We start from the raw sequence: 25098 nt of genomic DNA on the forward strand, positions 1-25098 counted from the left end.
AAATAGTCATTTTGCTTCCACTTGGGGATCACTGCTCAGCCTCGATGGCCTTTCAGGACCTCCTGGATCAAGTTGGAGGCCTGGGGAGATTCCAGATCCTTCAGATGCTTTTCCTTTGTATCTCTAGCCTCATCACCTACCCTCATATTCTATTGGAGAACTTCACTGCAGCCGTCCCTGGTCATCACTGTTGGGTCCACATTCTCGACAATAACACTGACTCTGCTAATGACACTCGGACCCTCAGCCCTGATGCCCTCCTGAGAATCTCCATCCCACTGGACTCAAACCTGAGGCCAGAGAAGTGTCGTCGCTTCAGCCGCCCCCAGTGGCAGCTCCTTAACCTGAACAGGACCTTCCCCAACATAACTGACCTGGACACAGAGTCCTGTGTGGACGGCTGGGTGTATGACCAAAGCATCTTCACCTCCACTATTGTGACTAAGGTAAGAGGCCTCATTTACATCTTGTGAGTACATGGTCTGAGTCTTTAAGGGTAACTGAGTAACAAATAAGTTTCTAACCTTTTTAGTCACTATTAGGTGCTCATTCTTCAATCTTTCAGCAAATATTAATTACTTCTTTATTGAATGCCAAACACCTATATATTTAATAAATTTAATGAACTCAGAAACAGATGTGACCTTGCTATTATATGGCTTTTATCCTTGGGAAGACCTAAGATTAAGAAAGTAATTTATGTGATGTGTTTAAAGGATCATTAATGTTCAGCCTTGCTTGTAAATTAGAGATATCAGAGATATTGATGCAAACCTCCAAGCACTGTATCCCAAAGCAGCCATATAAGAAGATCTGTGATAAAATTCTAGCATCAGGAAACTTTGTAAGGCCTTCAAACATTGCACGCTATGGCCAAGATTGAGGACCACTTAATATGGAACAAAACAAGGCGTTGTTAAATCTAACAGGTTTAGAGAAGGCTTCCTTAAAGAAGTTATATTTAAGCTGAGACCTGAATAGTAAAAATCACCTAATGTAATAAAGGAAGCTGGAGAGGGAAAAGGGAATAAAATAAACAACCATGCAAATTGTTTAAACTGCTTCAATCAGGTTTCTACTGAGAGGTTATAAATCATGGAGCTCTCCTTTGCTGCTTTCTTTCTCATCCAGTGGGACCTGGTATGTGAATCTCAATCACTAAAATCAATGGCCAAATTCTTATTCATGGCTGGAATGCTGGTGGGAAGCTTCGTATATGGCCATTTATCAGACAGGTGAGTGTCTCTGAATCACAGTTCTCTTTACTCAGGTATTTTCAAGAACCCATAAATATTCTTCCATTAAGAAATATTTATTGCAAATTACACTGTCCTGGGGCTTCCTTAGTCCCCAGGGATCTAGAAACAAAAACAAATGGAGAATTACTGTCAGTGTGGTGAGTGCTATTTTATCAGCTGTGAGCGCTGTGTATGGAATACAGAAACAACATCTCCATCAGACATGGGAGCAGTTTTAGGATAAGGTTTGGAGCAGAGGTGCCACATAATAGCTTATAAAGGTTAAAAAAGAGGTTCCTATGGGAACAGAGAGGAAGATGTTTCACGTCATGAGATTCAACCTGTGTTCAGTCCCTCCTGACCTCTCTGATCTGAATGCTTGTGGATTTTTAGAGTATGGTTATCATGTCCTTATTTCTCAAATATGCTGGTAGACATTCCTATGAAACCTGTGTTATACATAGCATTGTATCTTGGTGGTGTATAAAAAAAGTATTTCAGTGGCCGTGATTTTTATTTTTCTAAAACACTACAATAAACATAATATTTTCAACCATGTAGGGGAATTAATCTAATGACAACTTCTGTCACAGTTTGTGGTCTTAGAAATGGAAGTATCCTGTACCTGACAGTGCACTTCTGAATTAGACAACCCAGCCAATTCCACCAACCACCCAAGTCTGTCTTCTCTAAAGGGCATGGGGAATTAAGGTGCTCCTTACCATCTACTAGCATTATGTCATCTATTATCTCAGCTGAAAATCATGAATTCTGAGTGTATGATCTTATAAAAGGTAAGATTATTTAAAAAGGTACCTTATAAAAGTGTTCAGAGTCACAGTGTTCATTTCTAACAGTTCTGTAATACATAGGAAAGTGAAAGTGAAAGTCGCTCAGTCGTGTCTGACTCTTTGCGACCCCATGGACTCTGTAATCCATGGAATTCTCCGGGCCAGAATACTGGAATGGGTAGACTTTCCTTTCTCCAGGGGATCTTCCCAACCCAGGGATTGAACCCAGGTCTCCCACATTGCAGGCAGATTCATTACCAGCTGAGCCACAAGGGAAGTCTGGATATGAAGCATTATTCCATTGATCCATTCAGTAATGCAGAACTGTTAGATTATACATACTATATAAAAGTGTTCAGAGTCAGAGTGTTCATTTCTAACAGCTCAGTTACACAGAACTGTTTACCTTGCAGAAATAAAAATTAAACAATATATCTATGCTGACTGATTTTTGAAAAAGTTTTGAAGCCTGTTTAATGGGTAAAATATGCCGTTTAGCAAATGGAACAGTGCCAATTAGACATATACACGCAAAAGGTGCAAGTAAACCTAAAACCATAGCAAATATTAACACAAAATGGATTCGCAACTTTAATAAGAGACCTAAAACCGTAAAACTCTTAGGAGAAAACAGGGGTAAATCTTCTTGACTTTGGGTTTGACAATGGATTCTTAGATATAACATCAAAAGTGTGAGTAATAAAAGAAGATATAAATAAGTGGGCCTTCATCAAAATTAAAAACTTCAGCACATCAAAGGGTATTATCCATAAAGTGAAAAGATAACGTGTTTAATGGGAGAAAATATTTGTAAATCATATATAGAGAATAAAGATAGGTGAATAGACCGATGGAATAAGGTTTAATATCCAGACTATATAAAAACTCTTACAGGATTCATGTCAATGTATGGCAAAACCAATACAGTATTGTAAAGTAAAATAAAGTAAAAATAAAAATAAAAAGACAAAGAACTCAATTTTTAAATGAGCAAAAGACTTGAATATACATTTCCTTTATACAGTTATATATATGGAGCATAAGCATATAAAAAGATGCTCAACATGATGTCATTTTAAAAATGTAAGTCAAACCACAATAAAATGCCACTTCACACGTACTAGGATTGCTATAATCCAGAAAAAAAAAAAGGAAAATAATATGCTTTCACAAGGATGTAGTAAAACTGGAATCTTGTACATTGTTGATGGGGAGGTAAATTGGTACCACCACTATGACAAATACTTTTGGAGTCTTCAAAAAATTAAATTTAGAGAAACCATATGACCTAACAATTTCATTGCTAGGTATAAAATCAGATGAGTTGAAAACAGGGACTCAAACAAATAGCTTATAAAACGATGTCATTGCAACATTATTCACAATAGCCAAAAGGTGAAAACTACACATATCCATCAACAGATAAATGGGTAAAATGTGATATGTACAGCCATAAAAAGAAATAAAGTTCTGTATATCATGCTAAAACTTGTAGGACCATGAAAACATGTAAAGTAAAATGACAGACAAAATATAACAAATATTTATGATCCCACTTACATAAAATATATAGACTAGGAAAATTAGTGAAGGGAAATGCAAATTAGAGATACCAGAAGCTGGGGAGAAAAAGGAATAAGGAGTTATTGCTTAATGGGTACAAAGTTTCTACAGAGGATTTTGAAAAGTTTTGGCAGTAGATAGTGATGATGGTTGCCTAACATCATGAATGTAATACCAGTGAGTGACCAATATAATCAAAAGTGGTTAAAATAGCCAATCATATTTTATGTATTATACTACAACTAAAAAGAAAAATGAGGCTTCCCTAGTGGCTCAGGTGGTAAAGAACCACCTGCAGTGTGGGAGACCTGAGTTCAATCCCTGGGTTGGGAAGATCCCCTAGAGAAGGGCATGGCAACCCACTCCAGTATTCTTGCCTAGAGAATCCCCATGGACAGAGGAACCTGGAGGGCTACAGCCCATGGGATTGCAAAGAGTCAGACATGACTGAGTGACTTAGCACACACAGCCCAAAAAGAAATATAACCAAAAGAATGAGAAGACAAACCACAAACTGGGAAAATATACTTGCAAAAGACACCTGAAAAAGAATAATTAACCAAAATACACAAAGAACTCTTTTTGAAATTTATTTATCTATTTTTAATTGGAGGATAATTGCTTTACAACACTGTATTGACTTCTGCCATATATCAACATGAATCAGCCATAGGCATATGCATACAAAGAACTCTTAAAGAAAAATGAACATTCTAGTTAAAATATAGTCAGAAAATTTGAAAGACATCTTCAAAGAAGTTGTACAGATGGCAAATAAACATATGAAAAGATGCTCCACAACATATATCTTTAGGGAAATACAAACTAAAACAATGATATACTACTACATACCTATTAGAATGACAAATATAGATAGATAGATAGATAGATAGATGATAGATAGATAGATAGATAACATCAAATGCAAAGATGTAGAGCAGCAGGAACTCTCTCTTATTCATAGCTGATGGGAATGTAAAATGATATAGCCGCTTTTGAAGACATATTAACAGTTTCTTACAAAATTGAGCACATTCTTGCCAAATAATCTAGGAATCATACTCCTTGGTAATTACCAAGGAGCTGAAAAGTTATGTCCACACAAAGCCTACCCAAGGATGTTCATAGCAGCCTTATTCATATCTCCTAAGCTAAAACTTAGAAGATGAATGCATGAATAAATGCATTCATTTTAGCAAATGCATACATAAATAAATTGTGGTACATCAAGCCATAGGATCTTATTCAATGCTAAAAGGAAATGAACTATCAAGCCATGAAAAGATATGGAAGAACTTTAGATATATACTGCAAAGTGAAAGAAGCTAATCGGGAAAGTGTACATACTGTATGAGTCCAACTACATTCTGGAAAAGATAAAACTACGGAAACAGTAAAATGATAAGTGATAGATAGGAGGAAAACAGCGCTTCCCTGGTGGCTCAAATGGTAGAATCCTCCTGCAACGTGGGAGACCTGAGTTCTATCCCTGCATTGGGAAGATCCACCTGAGGAAGGCATGGCAACCCACTCCAGTATTCTTGCCTGGAGAATCCCCATGAACAGAGGAGCCTGACAGGCTACAGTCCATGGGGTCGCAAAGAGTCAGACAGGACTGAGCAACTAAGCACACAGCACACACAGGAGGAAAATAAAAGAATAGGCAGAATACAGAGGTATTTTAGGGCAGTGAAACTACTCTTTATGACACTGTAACAGTGGGCACGTCATTACACATTTGTCAAAACCCATAGAATGTACAATAGCAAGAGTGTATCCTAATGTATTCCTAATGAACCTTGGAAAATAATGACATATCATTGTAGGTTCATTAGTTGCATGGAATGTGTCTATTGGTGCAAGCAGGTAGGGACACTGCATGAGTAGGGGCAGGGTATATTGAGAAATCTCTGTATGTTCCTTTCATTGTTGCAGTCAACCTAAAACTGCTCTAAAAATTAAGTTTTTTAAAAAACACCAAATTAGGAGCACCTAAATACGTAAAGCAAATATTAACAGACATAAAGGGAGAAACTGACATGACACAATAATAATAGGGGACTTCGGCACCTTGGTTATACCAATGGAGAGATCATCCAGACAGAAAATCAATAATGGCATTAAATGGCACATTAAACCAGATGGTCTTTATATATATATATATATATATATATATATATATATATATATACACACACACACATATATATACATATGTATATATAGATTAGCTCATCAAAAAAACAGAATATACATTCTTTTCCAGTACACATGTAACATTCTCCAGGATAAGTCATATGAGAGGTCACAAAACCAGTCTTAGTAAACTTAAGAAAATTGAAATCCTATCAGGCATCTTTTTTGACCACAATACTATGAGAGTGGAAATCCACTACAAGAAAGAAGCTGCCAAAAACACAAGGATATGGAGGTTAAACAAAGGCTGCTGCTGCTAAGTCGTTTCAGTCGTGTCCAACTCTGTGCGACCCCATAGACGGCAGCCCACCAGGCTCCTCCGTCCCGGGGATTCTCACTGGAGTGGGTTGCTGTTTCCTTCTCCAATGCAGGAAAGTAAAAGTGAAAGTGAAGTCGCTCAGTCGTTTCCGACTGTTCGCGACCCCATGGTCTGCAACCTACCAGGCTTCTCCGTCCATGGGATTCTCCAGGCAAGCGTACTGGAGTGGGGTGCCATTGCCTTCTCCAAAACAAAGGCTACTAAACAACTAATGGTTCACTGAGTATATCAAAGAAGGAAAAAATTAAAAAAAAACACCTAGAAACAAGTAAAACTGAAAACACAGCAATCCAAAATCTATGGGAATCAGCAACAGTAGTACCAAGAGGAAATTTATACAAGTCTACTTCAGAAAACAAGAAAAATCTCAAATAATAACCAAACCTTACATCTCAAGGAACTAAAAAGAAGAACAAACAAAACCCCAAGTTAGGAGAAAGAAAAAAATAATAAATATCAGAACAAAAAATCAATAATACATTAAAAGGATCATATACCATGATTAAGTGGAATTTATCCCAGGGTAGGGATGCAACAGTGGTTCAGTATCTGCAAATCAATCAATGTAATAAAACACATTAACAAACTGAAGAATAAAAATCATATGATCATCTTGATAGATGCAGAAAAACCTTGAAAAATTCAACATTTATTTATGATAAAAGGTCTCAACAAAGAAGTTACATATCTCAACACGATAAAGGTCATATGTGACAAGCCCACAGTTAACTAAAATCATACTCAATGGTGAAAAATCGATAGCATTTCCAGTAATATCAGGATCAAGACAAGGACACCTTCTCTCACCTCTTTTATTCACTTTTATTTACATAGTACCGGAAGTCCTAGCCACAACAATCAAATAAAGAAAGAAAGAAAAGGAATCCAAACTGTAAAGGAAGAAGTAAAATTGTCACTGTTTTTAAATAACATGACACCATACACAGAAGATCCTAAAGATGCTACCAAAAAGCTACTAGAACCCATCAATGAATTTGGCAAAGTTGCAGGATATAAGGAGAAGGCAACAGCAACCCACTCCAGTACTCTTGCCTGGAAAATCCCATGGACGGAGGAGCCTGGTAGGCTGCAGTCCATGGGGTCGCGAAGAGTCGGACACAACTGAGTGACTTCACTTTCACTTTTCCCTTTCATGCATTGGAGAAGGAAATGGCAACCCACTCCAGTGTTCTTGCTTGGAGAATCCCAGGGATGGCAGAGCCTGGTGCGCTACCATCTATGGGGTTGCACAAAGTCAGAGATGACTGAAGCAACTTAGCAGCAGCAGCAGCAGCAGGATATAAAATTAATTTACAGAAACCTGTTATATTTCTATATGCTAACAATGTGTACACTAACAATCAGAGAGAAAAATTAAGAAAGCAATCCCATTTATAGTTGCATCAAAAAGAATAAAAATCCTAGGAATAAGCCCAAATGAAGGGGTACAATATCTGTACTTGGAAAACTATTAGTCATTGATGAAAGAAATGGAAGACAACAACAAAAGAGGAAAGATAAACTGTCCTCAAGGATTAGAGAATAAATATTGCTAAAATGAACATACTGCCCAAGGTGATGCCCAAAATCAATGCACTCCTTATCAAATTACCAAAGTTATTTCTTACAGAAATAGAATAAATAATTCTAAAACTTATATGGAAGCATGAAAGACCCCTCAATAGCCAAAGCAATCCTGAGAAAGAAGAGCAAAGCTAGAGTATCATGCTTTCTGGTTTCAAGCTACACTACAAAGATACAGTAATCAAGGTTTTATATGAGCTCAAAACCAGACTCACAGATCAATGGAACCCAATAGAAAGCCCAGAAACAAACTCATCACATGTATATGGGCAATTAAAGAATATACAATAGAAAAAGATGGCCCTCCTCAGGAACAAGTATTGAGAAAACATGTCTGACTCTTTGCAAACCCATGGACTGTAGCTCTCCAGGCCTCTGTCCATGGAATTTTCCAGGTGATAATACTGAAATGGGTTACCATTTCCTGCTCCAGGAGATCTTCCCAACCCAGGGATCAAACCCACATCTCTTGCAGCTCCCACATTGGCAGGCAGGTTCTTTACCACCGTGCCACCTGGGAAGCCCTAAAATGGAATATTTCTCAGCCATGGAAAAGAATGATATCTTGCCATTTGTGACAACATGGATGCACCTAGTAGGTATTATGCTGAGTGAAACAATTCAGACGGAGAAAGACAAATGCCAACTTCACCAATATGTGCAATATAAAAAGAAAACGATGAACAAAACAGAAACAGTTACGGATAAAGAGAAAAAACAGGTGGTTCTAGAGGGACAGGGATGTGGGGGAAAAGATAGATGAGGGAGACTAAGAGGTTTAAACTTCCAGGTGTGCAATAAATGAGTCAAGGGTATGAAATGTACAGTGTGGGGAGTATAGTCATTAACTATGTAATATCTTTGTATGGTGACAAACTAGACTTACCATGGTGACCATTTTGATATGTATAGAAATACTGAATCACTATGTTGTGTAATAGGAACTAACCTAGTATTGTAGGTCAGTTAGACTCCAAAAGCAAACAAACTCACAGGAAGCTTTGTTACCAGAGGCAGACATGAGAAGTGGGGAAATTGGATGAAAGCAGTCAAAAGGTAGAAACTTTCGGTTATAAGTACTAGGGATGCAATGTATATAACATGATGAATATAATTAACATGGCTGTGTTTTATATATGAAAGCTGTTAAGATAATAAATCTTGAGTTCTCGTCACACAGAAAACAATTTCCCCTTCCTTTAAATTTGCATCTATATGGGATGATGAATGTTCACTAAATTTATTGTGATAATCATTTCATGACACAAGGCAAATCATTATCCTGTATACCTTAAACTTGTCCAGTGCTGTATTTCAATTATATCACAACAAAATTTCATTGCAGCACTGTTTACAAAGCTAGGACATGGAAGCAACCTAGATGTCCATCGGCAGATGAATGGATAAGGAAGTTGTGGTACATATACTCAGTGGAATAATGCTCAGCTATAAAAAAGAACACATTTGAGTCAGTTCTATTGAGATGGATGAAACTGGAGCCTATCATACAGAGTGAAGTAAGCCAGAAAGAGAAACATCAACACGGTATATTAACACATATATACGGAATTTAGAAAGATGGTAATGACAACCCTTGTATACAAGACTGCAAAAGAGACACAGATGTAAAGAGCAGACTTTTGGACTCTGTGGGAGAAGGCAAGGGTGGGATGATTTGAGAGAATAGCATTGAAACATGTACATTACCATATGTAAAATAGATGACCAGTGCGCGTTTGATGCATGAAGCAGGGCACTCAAAGCTGGTGCTCTGGGACAACCCAGAGAGATGGGGTGAGGAGGGAGGGGGGAGGGGGGTTCAGGATGGTGAGACACATGTACATCCATGGCTGATTCATGTCAATGTATGGCAAAAACCATCACAATATTGTAAAGTAATTAGCTTCCAATTGAAATAAATAAATTTAATTTTTAAAAAAAACAAGGTAGAGGGAAGAAAAACAGAAAATCGAGGAAACCAGAATTGAAAGAGACACATGTACCCCAATGTTCATCGCAGCACTGTTTATAATAGCCAGGACATGGAAACAACCTAGATGTCCATCAGCAGATGAATGGATAAGAAAGCTGTGGTACATATACACAATGGAGTATTACTCAGCCACTAAAAAGAATACATTTGAATCAGTTTTAATGAGATGGATGAAACTCGAGCCGATTATACAGAGTGAAGTAAACCAGAAAGAAAAACACCAATACAGTATACTGACACATATATACAGAATTTAGAAATAAGGTAATGATGACCCTGAATGCGAGACAGCAAAAGAGACACAGATGTATAGAACGGACTTTTGGACTCTGAGGGAGAGGGAGAGGGTGGGATGATTTTGGAGAATGGCATTGAAACATGTATACTATCATGTAAGAAGCGAAGTGCCAGTCTATGTCTGACGCAGGATACAGGATGCTTGGGGCTAGTGCATGGGGATGATCCAGAGAGATGATATGGGGTGGGAGGTGGGAGGGGGATTCAGGATTGGGAGCTCGTATACACCCGTGGTGGATTCATGTCAATGTATGGCAAAACCAATACAGTATTGTGAAGTAAAATAAAGTAAAAATAAAATTTAAATAAAATGAAATAAAATAAAAAATAAAAATAAGAAAATTAGAAAACATCCCCTAAATTTCAAAGTGTGTATTCTTTTTTTTTTCTTTTCATTTCTACTATACTGTTGTTACTACTACTGTATCTAACCTGTTTCCATTTCTCAGGTTTGGGAGGAGATTAATTTTCAGATGCTGTTTGCTCCAGCTTGCCATTGCTGACACCAGTGCAGCCTTTGCTCCCACCTACCTCATTTACTGCTCACTACGCTTCTTGGCTGGGTTTTCTACCATGAGCATCCTGACAAATTGTACTGTTCTTAGTAAGTCAAAACTTTGGGTCTTTGACATTTTCCAAGCCTTAAATTTTATTTTTTAAATTCTAACTTTGTCTGAAGTCAAGATCCTGTTTGTGTTTTCTTTCAGTTGTAGAATGGACAGTGCCCCGATTCCAAGTCATGGGAATGACCCTGTCCATCTGTGCTGCTTGCTTGGGCAAGATCATCCTGGGAGGACTCGCTTTTGCCATTAGAGACTGGCGCACCCTTCAGCTGGTGTTTTCTGTACCATTATTTGTCTTCTTTCTCTCCTCAAGGTACAAAATTTCTTTCTTTATCTGAGAAGATCCTAGATCCAAGGTACCGGGAGTTAGGATGCAAGAATTCTGACTGGTCTTAGTCAATATTTGAACACATGCTTAACTAATCTGTGCCCTGTGTACAATTAAAGAAGTAGAACAGTTAGTGTTACAAGATAATACCAAGGATGTTCAGGTAAATGTGAATTTTAGATAAAACATGAAATTTTTATATAATAACCCCAAATATTGAACGGAGCCTAGTTACACTAAAAATCACTCATTGTTTACATGAAATTTCTACTTACTTGAGAGTTCTGCATTTTCATTTGGGATTCCCTGGTGGGTCAGATGGTAAATAATCTGCCTGCAATGCAAGAGACCCGGGTTTGATCCCTAGAACAGGAATATCCCCTGTAGAAGGGAATGGCTACCCACTCCAGTGTTTTTGCCTGGAGAATTTCATGGACAGAGGAGCCTGGAGGGCTACCGTCCAAAGGTCGAAAAGAGTTGGGCACAACTAAAATCTAACACTTTCACTACTTTTCTGTATTTTTATTTACTAACCTGATAAAAATATAGTGTCTCGTTAAAGTAAAATTTCAAATAAACAGCAAATACTTGTTAGTATATGTACAAAATACTGCATGGGATGTAGTGGTACTCAAGGTTTACTCATATTCACTGTTAATCTAAATTCAAATTTAACTAATCACACTATTTTATTTGCTAAAACTGATACTATCCCTCTGAATAATAGGAAGGGAACACTATGACTCCAAGTCTATATTCTGGCAGTAAAGGTCTCTGACATCTTCACCGTTTCCTAATTATGGTGAAAGTGAAGGTCACTCAGTCATGTCTGACTCTTTGCGACTCCATGGACTATACAGTCCATGGAATTCTCCAAGCCAGGATACTGGAGTGGATAGCCTTTCCCTTCTCCAGGGTTATCTTCCCAACCCAGGGATCGAACCCAGGTCTCCCGAATTGCAGGTGGATTCTTTACCAGCTGAACCTCAAGGAAAGCCCAAGAATACTGGAGTGGGTAGGCTATCCAGAGGATCTTCCCAACCCAGGAATCAAACCAGGCTGTCCTGCATTGCAGGTGGGTTCTTTATCGACTTAACTATCAGGAAAGCTCCTAGTTATGGTACGAGAGAATATGCATTATATTTTCTGGTGTAACAAAACAAGAGATAGGTATTAGATGGGAGGGAAGAGGTATTTCAGGAAAAAAAGGTATGTGAAAAAATGAGGAAATGAGAGTTGGTTACAGCCCTGTTCTCTTCTTTGATCAGGTGGCTGGCAGAGTCTGCTCGGTGGCTGATTATCACCAACAGACCTGAGGAGGGCTTAAAGGAGCTTAAAAAAGCTGCACACAGGAATGGAAGGAAGAATGCTGGAGAATCCCTAACTATGGAGGTGAACAGGAGAGGGGATTGGGATGACGTGACCTGACATACACTCTAGTCGGTGTCCAAGTGAATAAAGGGCGGGAACACAGGTGTGATTGGGGTCTACTTAGCTTATTGTCCTGGTCTTCAATAGCTGCCCACATTGTTTGAGTGACTATTAAGAGAGAGCATGATGATGCTGAAGGGACTGAATGCAGATATTTCACTCAACAAAGGCAGAAAGCACTTCATATGTATGATTGTAGACTGTGTATTCGCCGCCCTTTGTGTTAGAGAAAGTAAAAACAAAACAAAACAAAACAAAAAAACCGAATCCATTTCTTTCCAGTTAACATTCCAATGGCTCTTTTGTCGAGATGGTAAGGCAAGAAGGGCAGCTTAGTGACCATGCAGAAAAGCGCATGTGAAAGTGAAAAGCAGTCGTGTCCGACTCTTTGAGACCCCATGGACTATACAGTCCCTGGAATTCTTCAGGCCAGAATTCTGGAGTGGATAGTCTTTCCTTTCTCCAGGGGATCTTCCCAACCCAGGGATTGAAGCCAGATCTTCCACACTGCAGGCGGATTCTTTACCAGCTGAGCCACCAGGGAAGCCCAAGAATACTGGAGTGGGTAGTCTATCCCTTCTCCAGTGGATCTTCCCAATCCAGGAATTGAACCAGGGCCTCCCACATTGCAGGTGGATTCTTTACCAACTGAGCTATGAGGGAAGCCCGTTATTAACTTTGTTTGTTTGCAATGATACAAGAATGGAAAGAATGCTAATAGAGACAAGGAGAAATCATCTGCCCTTGTTAGTAGGAAAAAGAGAAGGTTAGGGGCTAGACAGTCAAACAAGAACAATAAAACATTTCTGCAAATTTACTCATTGGCACATCTGATCAATTTTTTGAAGCCACTTTATTGAGGTTTTAACATACAAAGAGCTGTACCTATTTAATGTACAACTTGATGGATTTGCAAGTTAGTATACATCTGAACATCATCACGACAGTTGATACAATAAACATATCCATTACCTCCTAAAACTTTCTCCATCCTTCTTTATTTATTATTTTTTGTGATAACACAATATAAGACCTCCCATCACAGCAAATTTTGAGTGCACAGTACAGTATTATAACCCTAGACACAATGCTATAGAGTAGAGTTCTTTAGGATTGATTTATCTTGCTCAACTTAAGCTTTGTACTCTATGATAAATATTGCCCCATTTCTCACAGCCCCCAACACCTGGCAAGCACTTTTCAGAAACTCTCTGTTTCTTTGAGTTTAATTATTTTAGATTACTTGTATAAGTGATATCCTGTAGTATTTGTTTTTTTGCACATGGCTTATTTTTTGTAGCATAATATCCTCTAGGTTAATCACACTGTGACAAATGGCAAAATTTCTTTACTTTTATTGCTGAATAATATACCATTTTGCATATATATAGATGGCACTTTCCTTTTCTATTCATCCATGGATGGACATTTGTTTCCATATCTTAGCTATTGGGAATAATGATCCAATGAATATATGAGGGCAGATATCTCTTCAAGATCCTGATTTCAATTCCTCTGAATGTATATCCAAAAGAAGGATTACAGGATAATATACTAGTTCCAGTCTCAATTTTTTGAGGAACCTCCATACTGTTTCCATAGTGGTCACAGCATTTCGCATTCCCAGCAACAGTGTACAAGGATACCCTGTTCTCCACATCTTCACCAATACTTATTACTTTTTTTTATAATAGCCATTCTAACTGGTGTGCAGTGGTAACTCATAATTTTGATTTGCCTTCCCCTAACAATTAGTGATGTCAAGCATTTTTTTATGTACCTGTTGGCCATTTGTATGTGGTCTTTGCAGAAATGTCTATTCAGTTTGTATGCCCATTTTTTGTTGCCGCTCAGTTATGAAGTCATGTCCAACTCTTTTCAAGCCCATTGACTGCAGCATACCAGGCTCCCCTGTCCTTCACTATCTCCTGGAGTTTGCTCAAACTCATGTCCATTGAGTTAGCAATGCCATCCAACCATCTCATCCTCTGCCATACCCTTGTCCTTCTGCCTTCAATCTTTTCCAGCATCAGGGTCTTTTCCAATGAGTCAGCTCTTCACATCAGGTGGCCAAAGTATTGGAGCTTCAGTATCAGTCCTTCCAATGAAAATTTAGTGTTGATTTCCTTTAGGATTGACTAGTTTGATCTCCTTACTGTCCAAGGGACTCATCAAGAGTCATCTCCAGCATCTTCTGAAGCATCAGTTATTAATTGTTCAGCCTTCTTTATAATGCAACTCTCACATCTGTACATGACTACTGGAAAAACCATAGCTTTGACTGACTCAATTAAAACTAGCTTTTAATTGAGTTATTTGGGTTTTTCACTACTGAGTTGTAGGAGTTTCCTATAGATTCTGGATATTAACCCTCTATAAGACACATGGCTTGCAAATATTTGCTTCTAGTCTGCAGGTGCTTTTTCATTTTGTCGATTATTTCCTAACTTTTTAAAAGCTTTTCAGTTTGACATAGTACCATTTGTATATTTTTCCTTATTACCTGTTCTTTTGGTGTCAGAACCAAAAAATCATTGCCAAGACCAATATCAACAAGCTTCTCTCCTATATTTTCTTTAGCAATTTTACAGTTTAGGTTTTTAGTCTTTAATCTATTTAAGTTGATTTTTTATTTTTCTTAACTTACTTTATTTTAATTGGAGGATAATTTCTATACAATATTGTGGTGGTTTTGCCTTACATTGACATGAGTCACCCACAGGCGCATAGTGTAAGGTAAGTTTCCAACTTCACTTTTTGCATGTAGATATCCAATTTTAATAAACACCATTTATTAAAAACAATCTTGTCCCCATTGTGAATTCTTGGCACAATTGTCAGAAATCAATTGTCTGTATATACATGAGTCTATTGCTGGGCTCTCTACTCTGTTCTATTGGTCTATATGTCTTTATGCCAGTATCATGCTCTTGGTTACTGTGGCTTTGTCATATATTTTGAAACAAGAATATGTGATGCTTCCAGCTTTGTTCCTGTTCAAAAATGCTTTGACTGTCAGGGGGTCTTCTGTATTTCCATGTGAATTTTAGGGTTTTTTTTTCTATTTCTGTAGAGAATGTCAATGGGATTTTGACAGGGATTTATTGAATCTGCATATTGCTTTGTGTTGTATGGACATCTTAACAATACTTATTTGTTTAATCCATGAGCTTGGAGTCTTTTAAGTTTCTAGTATTTGCCTTAAATTCTTTCTTCAATGTTTTCAATATGCAAGTCTTTCACCTCCTTGGTTAAGTTTATTCCTAAATGCTTTATTGTTTTTGATGATATTGCAAATAAGACTGTCTTCTTAATGTTATTTTTAGATAGCTTGTGGCTGGTGTATAGAAATACAACTGATTTCATATGTTAATTTTTTATCTTGCAAATTAACTGAATTCACTTTTAACAACTTTTTGGATATGTGTTTAGGTTTTTCTACAAATAAGATCATGTTGTCTTAAAAGAAGATCATTTTACTTCTTTCTTTCTGATTTGGATGCCTTATTTTTTTCTTACCTAATTGTTCTGGCCAGGACTTCCAATTCTATGTTGAACTGAAGTGCGATCCTTGTCTAGTTCCAGATCTTAGGGGAAAACTTTTCAGCTTTTCACCACAGAGTATGATGTTAGCTGTGGGCTTTTCATACATGGCCTTTAATGGAAGTTCCTTCAGTACTTAATTTGCTGAGAATTTTTGCCATGGAAGTGTCTTGAATTTTGTCAAATGCATTTTCAGCGTTTGTTGTGAGAATCATATGATCTTTAGCCTTCATTCTGCTACTTTGGTGTATCACACTCATTTGCTTGTACTGAACCATCCTTGCATCCCAGGAATAAAGCCCACTGGGTAATGGTGTATGATCTTTTCAATATGCTGTTGAATTTGGTTTGCTAACATCTCATTGCTTATTTTTTCGACCATATTCTTCAGGAATGTTGGCCTGTATTTTTTTTCTTTCTTTTCTTTCCTTATGGTTTCTTTGTCTCACTTTGCTGTTAGGATCATAGTGGCCTGACAAAATTAATTTAGAAGAATTTCTATCTTCTATTTTTTGGAAGAGTTTGAGAAGATTCATATTAATTCTTTAAATGTTTGGTAGAACTCACCTGTAATGCTATATAATTTTAGGCTTTATTTCTGGGATTTTTAATTACTGCCTCATGCTGTTTATTAGGTATTCATCTATTGAGGCTTTCTACTTCTTCTCAATTCAGTCTTTGTAGGTTATATGTCATATACTTGTGTCAGATTGATCCTTTTGCCATTATAAATTACCTTCTTGGACTCTTGTGACAGTTTTCAATTAAAGTCTATTTTATCCATACAAGGTTACTATCCCTGCTCTGTTTTGGTTATCATTTTTATGGAATGTCTGTTTTCATCCATTCATTTAAAGTCTATTCTGTATACTTGTGGTGGATTCATGTTGGTGTATGGCAAAACCAATACAATATTGTAAAGTAATTAACCTCCAATTAAAATAAATAAATTTAAAAATTTAAATAAAGAAATGGAAAAACCTTCTATATTCATTTTGTCAGGCCAATATGATTCTGACACCAAAATGAAACAAAGATACCATGAGAAAAGAAACGAAAAAAAAAATAGGCCAACATTCCTGAAGAGTATAGTTGAAAAAACCATCAACAAGATGTTAGAAAATCAAATTCAACAATTAAAAAGATCATACACCATTACCCAGTTGATGTTTTTGAACTGTGGTGTTGGAGAAGACTCTTGAGAGTCCCTTGGACAGCAAGGAGATCAAACCAGGCAACCCTAAAGAAAATCAATCCTGAATACTCATTGGAAGGACTGATGCTGAAGCTGAAACTCCACTACTTTGGCCATCTGATGCAAAGAGCTGACTCATTAGAAAAGACTCTGATGCTGGGCAAGATTGAAGGCAGGAGGAGAAGGGGATGACAGAGGATGAAATTGTTGGCTGGCATCACTGACTCAGTGGACATGAGTTTGAGCAGCTCTGGGAAATGGCAAAGGACAGGGAAACCTGGAGTGCTGCAGTCCGTGGAGTCACAGGGAGTATGACACAACTGAGTGACTGAACAACAGCAAACCTGAAGCGATTCTCTTACAGACAGCAGAGAACTTATAGCGGGGATCAAGCCAGGGTGTGCTGGGAAATGTTTAACACTTTAGTTACAGGAAGAAAAAAAGCCATAGGTGTCAGATTTGTGATGCTGATCAATTGCTGTGATGTGAATATTACCACCATAGTCAGTTTCAAGCCACCAACAGGATGGTAACTGCTTAACAAACCATCTAAAAATTTGGCAAAGGGCTTTTATGAATTTTCACACTGATTCCAGGACACAACTGGGTACTCAAACAGGGGCTGTTTCATGCATTTTAATCCAGGATAGTGCTATGAGTGGTATGAATATTTAGAAAAGGCCAGAGACTGAATTTCCAACATCTGCTGGATCATTGAAAAAGCAAGAGAGTTCCAGAAAAACATCTACTTCTGCTTTATTGACTATGCCAAAGCCTTTGACTGTGTGGATCACAACAAACTATGGAAAATTCTGAAAGAGATGGGAATAGCAAACCACCTCACCTGCCTCCTGAGAAATCTGTAAAGTGTCAGACTTTATTTTGGGGGGCTCCAAAATCGCTGCAAATGGTGACTGCAGCCATGAAACTAAAAGATGCTTACTCCTTGGAAGGAAAGTTATGACCAACCTAGATAGCATATTAAAAAGCAGAGACATCACTTTGCCAACAAAGGTCCATCTAGTCAAAGTTACAGTTTTTCCAGCAGTCATGTATGGATGTGAAATTTGGACTATAAAGGGAGCTGAGTGCCAAAGAATTGATGCTTTTGAACTGGGTGTTGGAGAAGACTCTTGTGAGTCCCTTGGACTGCAAGGATATCCAACCAGTCCATCCTAAAGGAAATCAGTCCTGAATATTCATTGGAAGGACATGCTGAAACTGAGGCTCCAATATTTTGGCCACCTGATGCAAAGAACTGACCCATTGGAAAAGACCCTGGTCCTGGGAAAGATTAAAAGCAGGAGGAGAAAAGGATGACAGAGGATAAGATGGTTGGATGGCATCATCAACTCAATGGACATGAGTTTGAGCAAGCTCCAGGAGTTGGTAATGGACAGGGAAGCCTAGCCTGTTGCAGTCCATGCAGTTGCAAAGAGTCAGGCACGACTGAGTGACTGAACTGAACTAAACTTACATTATCATCCATGATGCAATCCTGCTCCTCTCTTCTAAAAGCCTAAGTCCAATATTTTCACTACTCAGGTTATAACTGAAAGGATGTTATTGCGTTTGTAGGTTCTCAGTTAAGGTGGCCTTTCACTTCCCTGAATTCCTCATGAAATTATTCCAATTGACTTTATGGTATTTTTTCCTTTGTAGAGGTGGGATAAGAATTAAGACTCTATTGTTTGAATAACTGATAAATAGGTATCTGAGATAAATTGGATACAATTCCATATGCACATTTATAGCCTCATGTATGGCCCTGGAAATCCTTGTGAGAGAAATGCTATGATTTTTCTCCACCTTCTCTGCTCCTACTCTGATTCCTCTACTTTTTCTTTTTGTTGTTGTTGTTGCTGTTCGGTCACTAAGTCGTGTCCAAGTCTTTGTAACTCCATGTACTGTGGCACTCCAAGCTTCTCTGTCCTCCACTATCTCTTGGAGTTTCTCAAATTCATGTTCATTGAGCTGTTGATGTGAACTGAGTTTTATAAATATTTAATTACATTTCTAAAGGTATATACCTAGCATATTGCAGGACTATTAAGTAACTCCATATTATAACCAGTTCTGAATATAAATCGTCCTACTCCAAGATCTCTCCTGATTTCATCCTCAGATTTAACTCTAGGCATCTCATTCATGGAGGCACAACAGGCCAAGAATTCCCCAAAAAGTGACTGAACAAAGAACCAAAACAAAGAATCTCAGGAAATGTTATTTCCCTGAGATAAACAGTTTTTCTGCAAGGGACAGCCAGCTGATACCCAAGCTTAGTTTCCAGGTCTTTCATGCCCATCTGGCACAAATAGAGCTTTGGACAATTATCCAAGAAAGCCTGATTTGACTCCCTTTCTTATCTGCATATCTGACATATAATCCCTTTCTAATGCCCTGCAGCCCTCTCAAATCCTGTGTTTAAGTATTTTTTTGCTACATAATTTCCTTCAGTTCCTTTTAACTCAGCAATTCCCTATTCATATCACTTTTACACCCATCATTGCATTTTCAATGACTATATTTTCCAGTAGACAGAAAGGGAAGTTGTCTATCTTGTCCTCTGTTGGGGGCCTCACAATGCCTACCACTGTGTGACAACTGAACAGTTTGTTGTTGTTGAAGGTCCTGAGATCTGCCATGCAGGAGGAGCTGGAGGCAGCACAGATCAAGACTTCTGTGTTTGACTTGTTCCGCACACCCAACCTGCGTAAAAGGATCTGTCTCCTGTCCTTTGTGAGGTGGGCTTCACACAGTGCATGAGAGATGTTAAAATAGTGGAGACATGAATCTATTCCTTATTATAAGAGCAACATGGTGGGAACAGATCTGAGATAAAACAGAGAAAAAGCCATAATGATAACTGTCGTGTTGAATAGTCAAAGGGTTATGAAAAGACTGACCCAGAGCTAGAGTTCTGTTTATCATATCACCCTACCAAGTTCATCACTGGAAACTGAGGCTAAGAACTTCCGATGTTCTCATGATACAGTGTTGGCTTTAACTCTCTTCACTTGTTTGTTTCCATTTTAATTAAGGTAAAATTACAAACCATAAAATGAAGAAGAATACATAGCCTGATGAATATTTCCATATGTAAATATGCAACCATCACCCAGATAAAGATACAGAAAAACTCTAAATCCCTGGAAGGTTCCATCATGTGTCCTCCACAAAAATATTTGGATGTGTCCTCCAAATCCTCCTCCAAAACTTAACAATAATTAGGAGCTCCAAATATATAACTATCTTATAATTTTAAAATCATCACTGTATGAGGAAATATTTCATAAAACCTATCATGTTTTTATACTTTAGAACCAACTACTGGCTGCTTGGTTAATAGTTATGGTCATCATTTGTAAGACAAAGGCTCTAAACCTTATGGTAAATGTCGTTCATCTTTGTTCACCACAGATTTGCAAACTTCATGTCATTTTTTGGTCTGATTCTCCACCTCCAGTATATGGGAAACAATGTTTTCCTGTTTCAAGTTCTTTTTGGCGCAGTCAACCTCCCAGCCAATTATGTTGCTTTTTTGGCACTGAATCACCTGGGCCGTCAAGTAAGCCAGACACTCTTCCTGTTTCTTCTTGGAATCTCCATTCTGGCCATCACATTTGTGCCTCAAGGTGAGAAAAGAGCACAGGTTGAAATGAGAAAATGTCTTACCCCAGGTATTTGAAGACAGAATCTGAAGCCAGTAGGAAGTGAAGGCTAGGTTCTAAGGATTCTCCAAAACCAGTCTGAGGATTTAGGATAGATTCTGCCATTAAGTGGCTGCAAAATAGTTCAGACAGTTCAGACAACTAGTTGTCTTCATCATATCTGACATGTGTTTGGTAATTGGTACCTGGGACAGCAATTGATTACGTACCCTTTGGCCAATCACACTTGTAACTGTAAATGGTAATATTATGTCATATATCAAATTGTATCTCATGTGAGGACACAATACTGCCACTTTCTCTGTTTGGTCTCTTTCCTATTATGACAGTGTCAGTGACACTTTACTACCTGACTCTATGTATCCACTCATGTGTCCGGAATTAGGTCACCATAACTTCAACCTGGTTCTAGGTTGTCATCTTGACTCCAAGGTATTTTTAATCCCTTCCCTTCAAGCATAGTAGATGTGTAGAATAGGGGAAAATTCATTAAGCTGTTAAGAGCCTCTCTTAAAATCCATGTTACTAAATTGAATGACCATATGCAATGAATAGGGGAAGCCAGATGGTCACCATGCTTCAGGTAACCTCCAGTGTACTGGCATTTATACAGGATCCCATCTTGAATATCAGCATCAATGGAAATTTGCTGCCTTTCAACAGAGCCCACTCCAATGTTGTAACACTTTCATGATTTTTTTTTAATGGGATAGAAAACTGACTGTCTGAAACATCTTTTCAGAGGTTTCCAAAGTCTATTTTCCCCCTAAAACAGGTCCTTATTCTTAAATCTTAAAATATTATTCTAGATCAAGCTATTTTCCAGCTTATCCGTTAACATGAGCCCCATTCTTTAATGATTCTCTACTGCATTACTAGCCCTATGGCAATATTGTGTAAACACATGAGTTTTAAAGGATATTGATGAGTCTTAACATCTGTCAATAATTGCTCATATGATAGTCCTATGTTATACATGAAAGACAGAGGAGACACTGGCCAGAATAAATGAAAGCAAACCCTTGCTGGGATTTTGTTACCCCCTCTATCTTTAGGAAACTTCTAAAATCTCTGGTATGCAGATACAGTTGATTCAAATACTCAGGTTTTTAAATTCTCATTTAGGCTGTAATATACAGATAAGTCACATTCCTCAGCTATTAATCTATGCACATTCTCCACTCCATGCATTTTCTCTACTATGTATTTTCCAGGCAAGAGTGCTGGAGTGGATTGCCATTTCCTTCTCCAGGGGACCTTCCCAACCCAGGAATCGAACCTGGGTCTCCCTCTTTGCAGGCAGACGCTTTACCATCTGAGCCACCAGGGAAGCCCACTGTGTATTTAACACATGCAAATGTTTCCAACTAGGTCTTTTTCACTTATAATTTGGGAGATGTTGATTTCTTCAGCTCAGATTTCCTGAGTCTCACTCATCTTCTCCTCCAGAAATGCAGACCCTGCGTATGGCTGCGTCAACTTTGGGAATAGCGGTTTCTTCTATGACACTCATGTGTTCTTTTGTCCATGGAAATGAACTAATCCCCACCGTTCTCAGGTACACAAGCTCATGGAAGCTCTAGCAGAGTCAAAACAGACCTTTCCCAGCTAATTAAGACTTATAGAAGGAAGAAAACTAATCTAAATCATTAGAAAACTAATCATTAGAAAACTAATCATTATCAAAAGCATTGATTGTAGTAGTATTAATAATAAAAATTAGAGCCAAAATTTTAATCAAATTCTCAATTTTGTTAGGCATGTTAAGCCCTTTAATGTATCATCTCCCATAATCTGCTGAGCCATTAAGGTGCTGTGGGAAAGAACATTTTTAAATAACAAAGACTTTTTAAAAAACACATGCACTTGAAAAAAATTGTGAGCAAATAAGAGTATATTTTAAATGTAAAAGTACATTATTAGTCTTCATGTATCTAAAGACTGCTGTGATGTCTCCCATGCCTGTACGCATGCTAAGTTGCTTCAGTCATGCCTGACTCTTTGTGACCCTATGGACTGTAGTCCACCAGGCTGCTCTGTCTAAAGGATTCTCCAAGGAAGAATACTGATGAGTTGCCATGCCCTCTTCCAGGGGATCTTCCCAACTCAGGAACTGAACCTGAGTCCCTTACACTGGCAGGTTCTTTACCTCTAATTCCACCTAGGAACCCCATGTGGTCTCTCATAATCAAAGCAAAATAATAAATCTCATATTACATGTATGGATTTATACCAGATTATTTTTGTATTGTTGTTTTCACTCCAAGGGTAACAGCTTCAGGATTCTTGGGAATTGCTTCTAATATTGGGGCAGCCCTGGCTCCCCTCTTGATGATCTTAACAGTGTATTCCTCCCACCTGCCTTGGATCATCTATGGAGTCTGCTGCATCCTTGGTGGCCTTGTTGTCCCACTTCTACCTGAAACCAAGAATAAGCCTCTACCTGACTCCATTCAGGATGTGGAAAAGGAGTGAGTAAACCCCTGGTTGTCCCTTAGAGTTTCTATGTGATACAGGTCTGTGCTAAGAAGGCCAAGACATCATACAAGGTCATTGTCAGCAGGGGAAGGCTTATATCTAGATGTCTCTAAGTGGTCAGTGCCTTCACTTTAGCTACAGCCTCATCCCTCCCCACAGTGACCTCAGACTCCCCCAAGACTCCCTGGATCACCCAGACCAGCACCAGTAGGCACCAGTAGGTTTAGTGATGAAGAAGTCAAAATTAGGTGCCCTACTGTAACATAAACAATCCCTGAAGGTGTTTTAAAAACATGCACAGATTTAAACATCAGATTCTCACCCCTCAGGCCCGGGCAGCCCTCAGCCCAGTGAGGGCAGTAAGCTCTCTGAGATTACTGATGTCTGTAGGTCTGTGACCTGCCCTGATCACTGAAGCAGGTCCCTGAGGGAGACCAAGGAGAGGGCAGGAGCCCCTCCTCCATCTAAGATGACAATATATCTTAGGAGAAGGAGTCATGTTTTGCTGCCTGTGAGATTCAGACCATCTGATTTTCATTAGGAATGAAAGTGTTGAAAAAGAGATGAGAAGGATGGTAATTACTGGTATTTTTTAAAGATCAAGAATTTGAAAGGATTTTGAAACTTCTGTATACTTCCTTTGCCTCTTCCAAAGACCCAGTTAGCCATCACCTTGGTTTCTAATATCAAAGCTGCCTTCCCAGATCCTGTCCTGGGAGCATGGCTTTTTTTCTTCACAAAACTTACTCAGATCGTCAGGACAGGTGTCAGTGTTTTTATCAATACTCACAGAGCAACACAATCCATTTTCTCTAAAGAATTTAAGGCATAGGTGCCTTTTCCATGTTTTTTAATCTTGTTCTTTTGTTGTTTTCATTGTATTTGCTCTAGGAGAAAAGACTCAAGAAAAGCAAAGCCGGACGGTACTTTCACGAAAGTGACACAATTTTAAGGAATTCCATTCCAAGCACTATCTGCTAATCAAAGAGCAAGATAAAAAAGAAAAATTGGGGTCATTCCCAAATATTGGTAAAATTTGGAAAACAAATAAATAAAAAGATGTAATAGGAAAATGGACCTCATTTATAATTGCAGTTCTAAATAACTACATACAAAATACCTATGACTGATCATAATATGAAGTTTAAGGAAAGTCATGATGCTTTTAAAGGAATCATAATAAAACATGTATGTTTCTGGATAGAGAGACAAAACAGCATTAAAAACCATTGATTCTGTTCCAATTAATGGCACAGTCATTGATGGAATAATTATTAGGGGAACAACTTGAAAAATAGTTACAAATTTATCTACAGGTTAATAATAGGCAAGATTCAAAAAATGAAGTTAATGGAGGGAAGGTGGTGCAAGTATTTGAGGCAGCACATGCTGAAATGAAATGCAGATGCATTTATAACTCAAAAGACATCCAGAATAGGCCTGTGGCATGTAGAACACTTGAAATTTGGAAACTGTGACAGCATAAATCACTGATGGAAATAAATGATTATGTAATAAGTATCATTAACTTTGGAAATAAACGACTAATAATTTGAAAAAGTACTCCACATGTTTAAAATGATGAATGGAACAATAAAGTCACATTATTCAATAGAAAATGTGGGTACAAAATCTCAGGATTAAGAAACCTTTCTGATTAGTAAAAACAAATACCAGCAGTTTAAATATAGGTATATTTGACTAAATACTCATTTAAAACCTCTATTGGACAAAACTCTAAAAACTTATGGGATAAATCTAGAAAAATATTAATATTCACCAAAATGATAAAGTACCTTTATGATATTTTATTTTCTTTATCAGTTTCTATATTCTAAGTTTTAAAAGGATAATGCAATATTTTAAAATATTGTACAGTCATCAAAAATAAACTGGAAAAAGACCAAA

At 37.9% G+C, this 25098-nt stretch overlaps 1 protein-coding gene across 1 annotated transcript; it reads left to right on the forward strand.

Annotated features, from left to right (window-relative positions):
- Positions 1–25098, forward strand: LOC101119087 (organic anion transporter 7). Its single transcript, XM_004019625.6, has 10 exons — positions 1–446; positions 1132–1235; positions 10431–10585; positions 10689–10857; positions 12141–12264; positions 19670–19785; positions 20462–20676; positions 22162–22270; positions 22980–23183; positions 24082–25098. Exons 1-10 carry the CDS (start codon positions 45–47, stop codon positions 24140–24142), a joined length of 1659 nt encoding a protein of 552 aa, XP_004019674.1. The 5' UTR covers positions 1–44; the 3' UTR covers positions 24143–25098.

Source organism: Ovis aries, chromosome 21 (genome assembly GCF_016772045.2).
Source record: "Ovis aries strain OAR_USU_Benz2616 breed Rambouillet chromosome 21, ARS-UI_Ramb_v3.0, whole genome shotgun sequence".
Classification (NCBI taxonomy): Eukaryota; Metazoa; Chordata; class Mammalia; order Artiodactyla; family Bovidae; genus Ovis; species Ovis aries.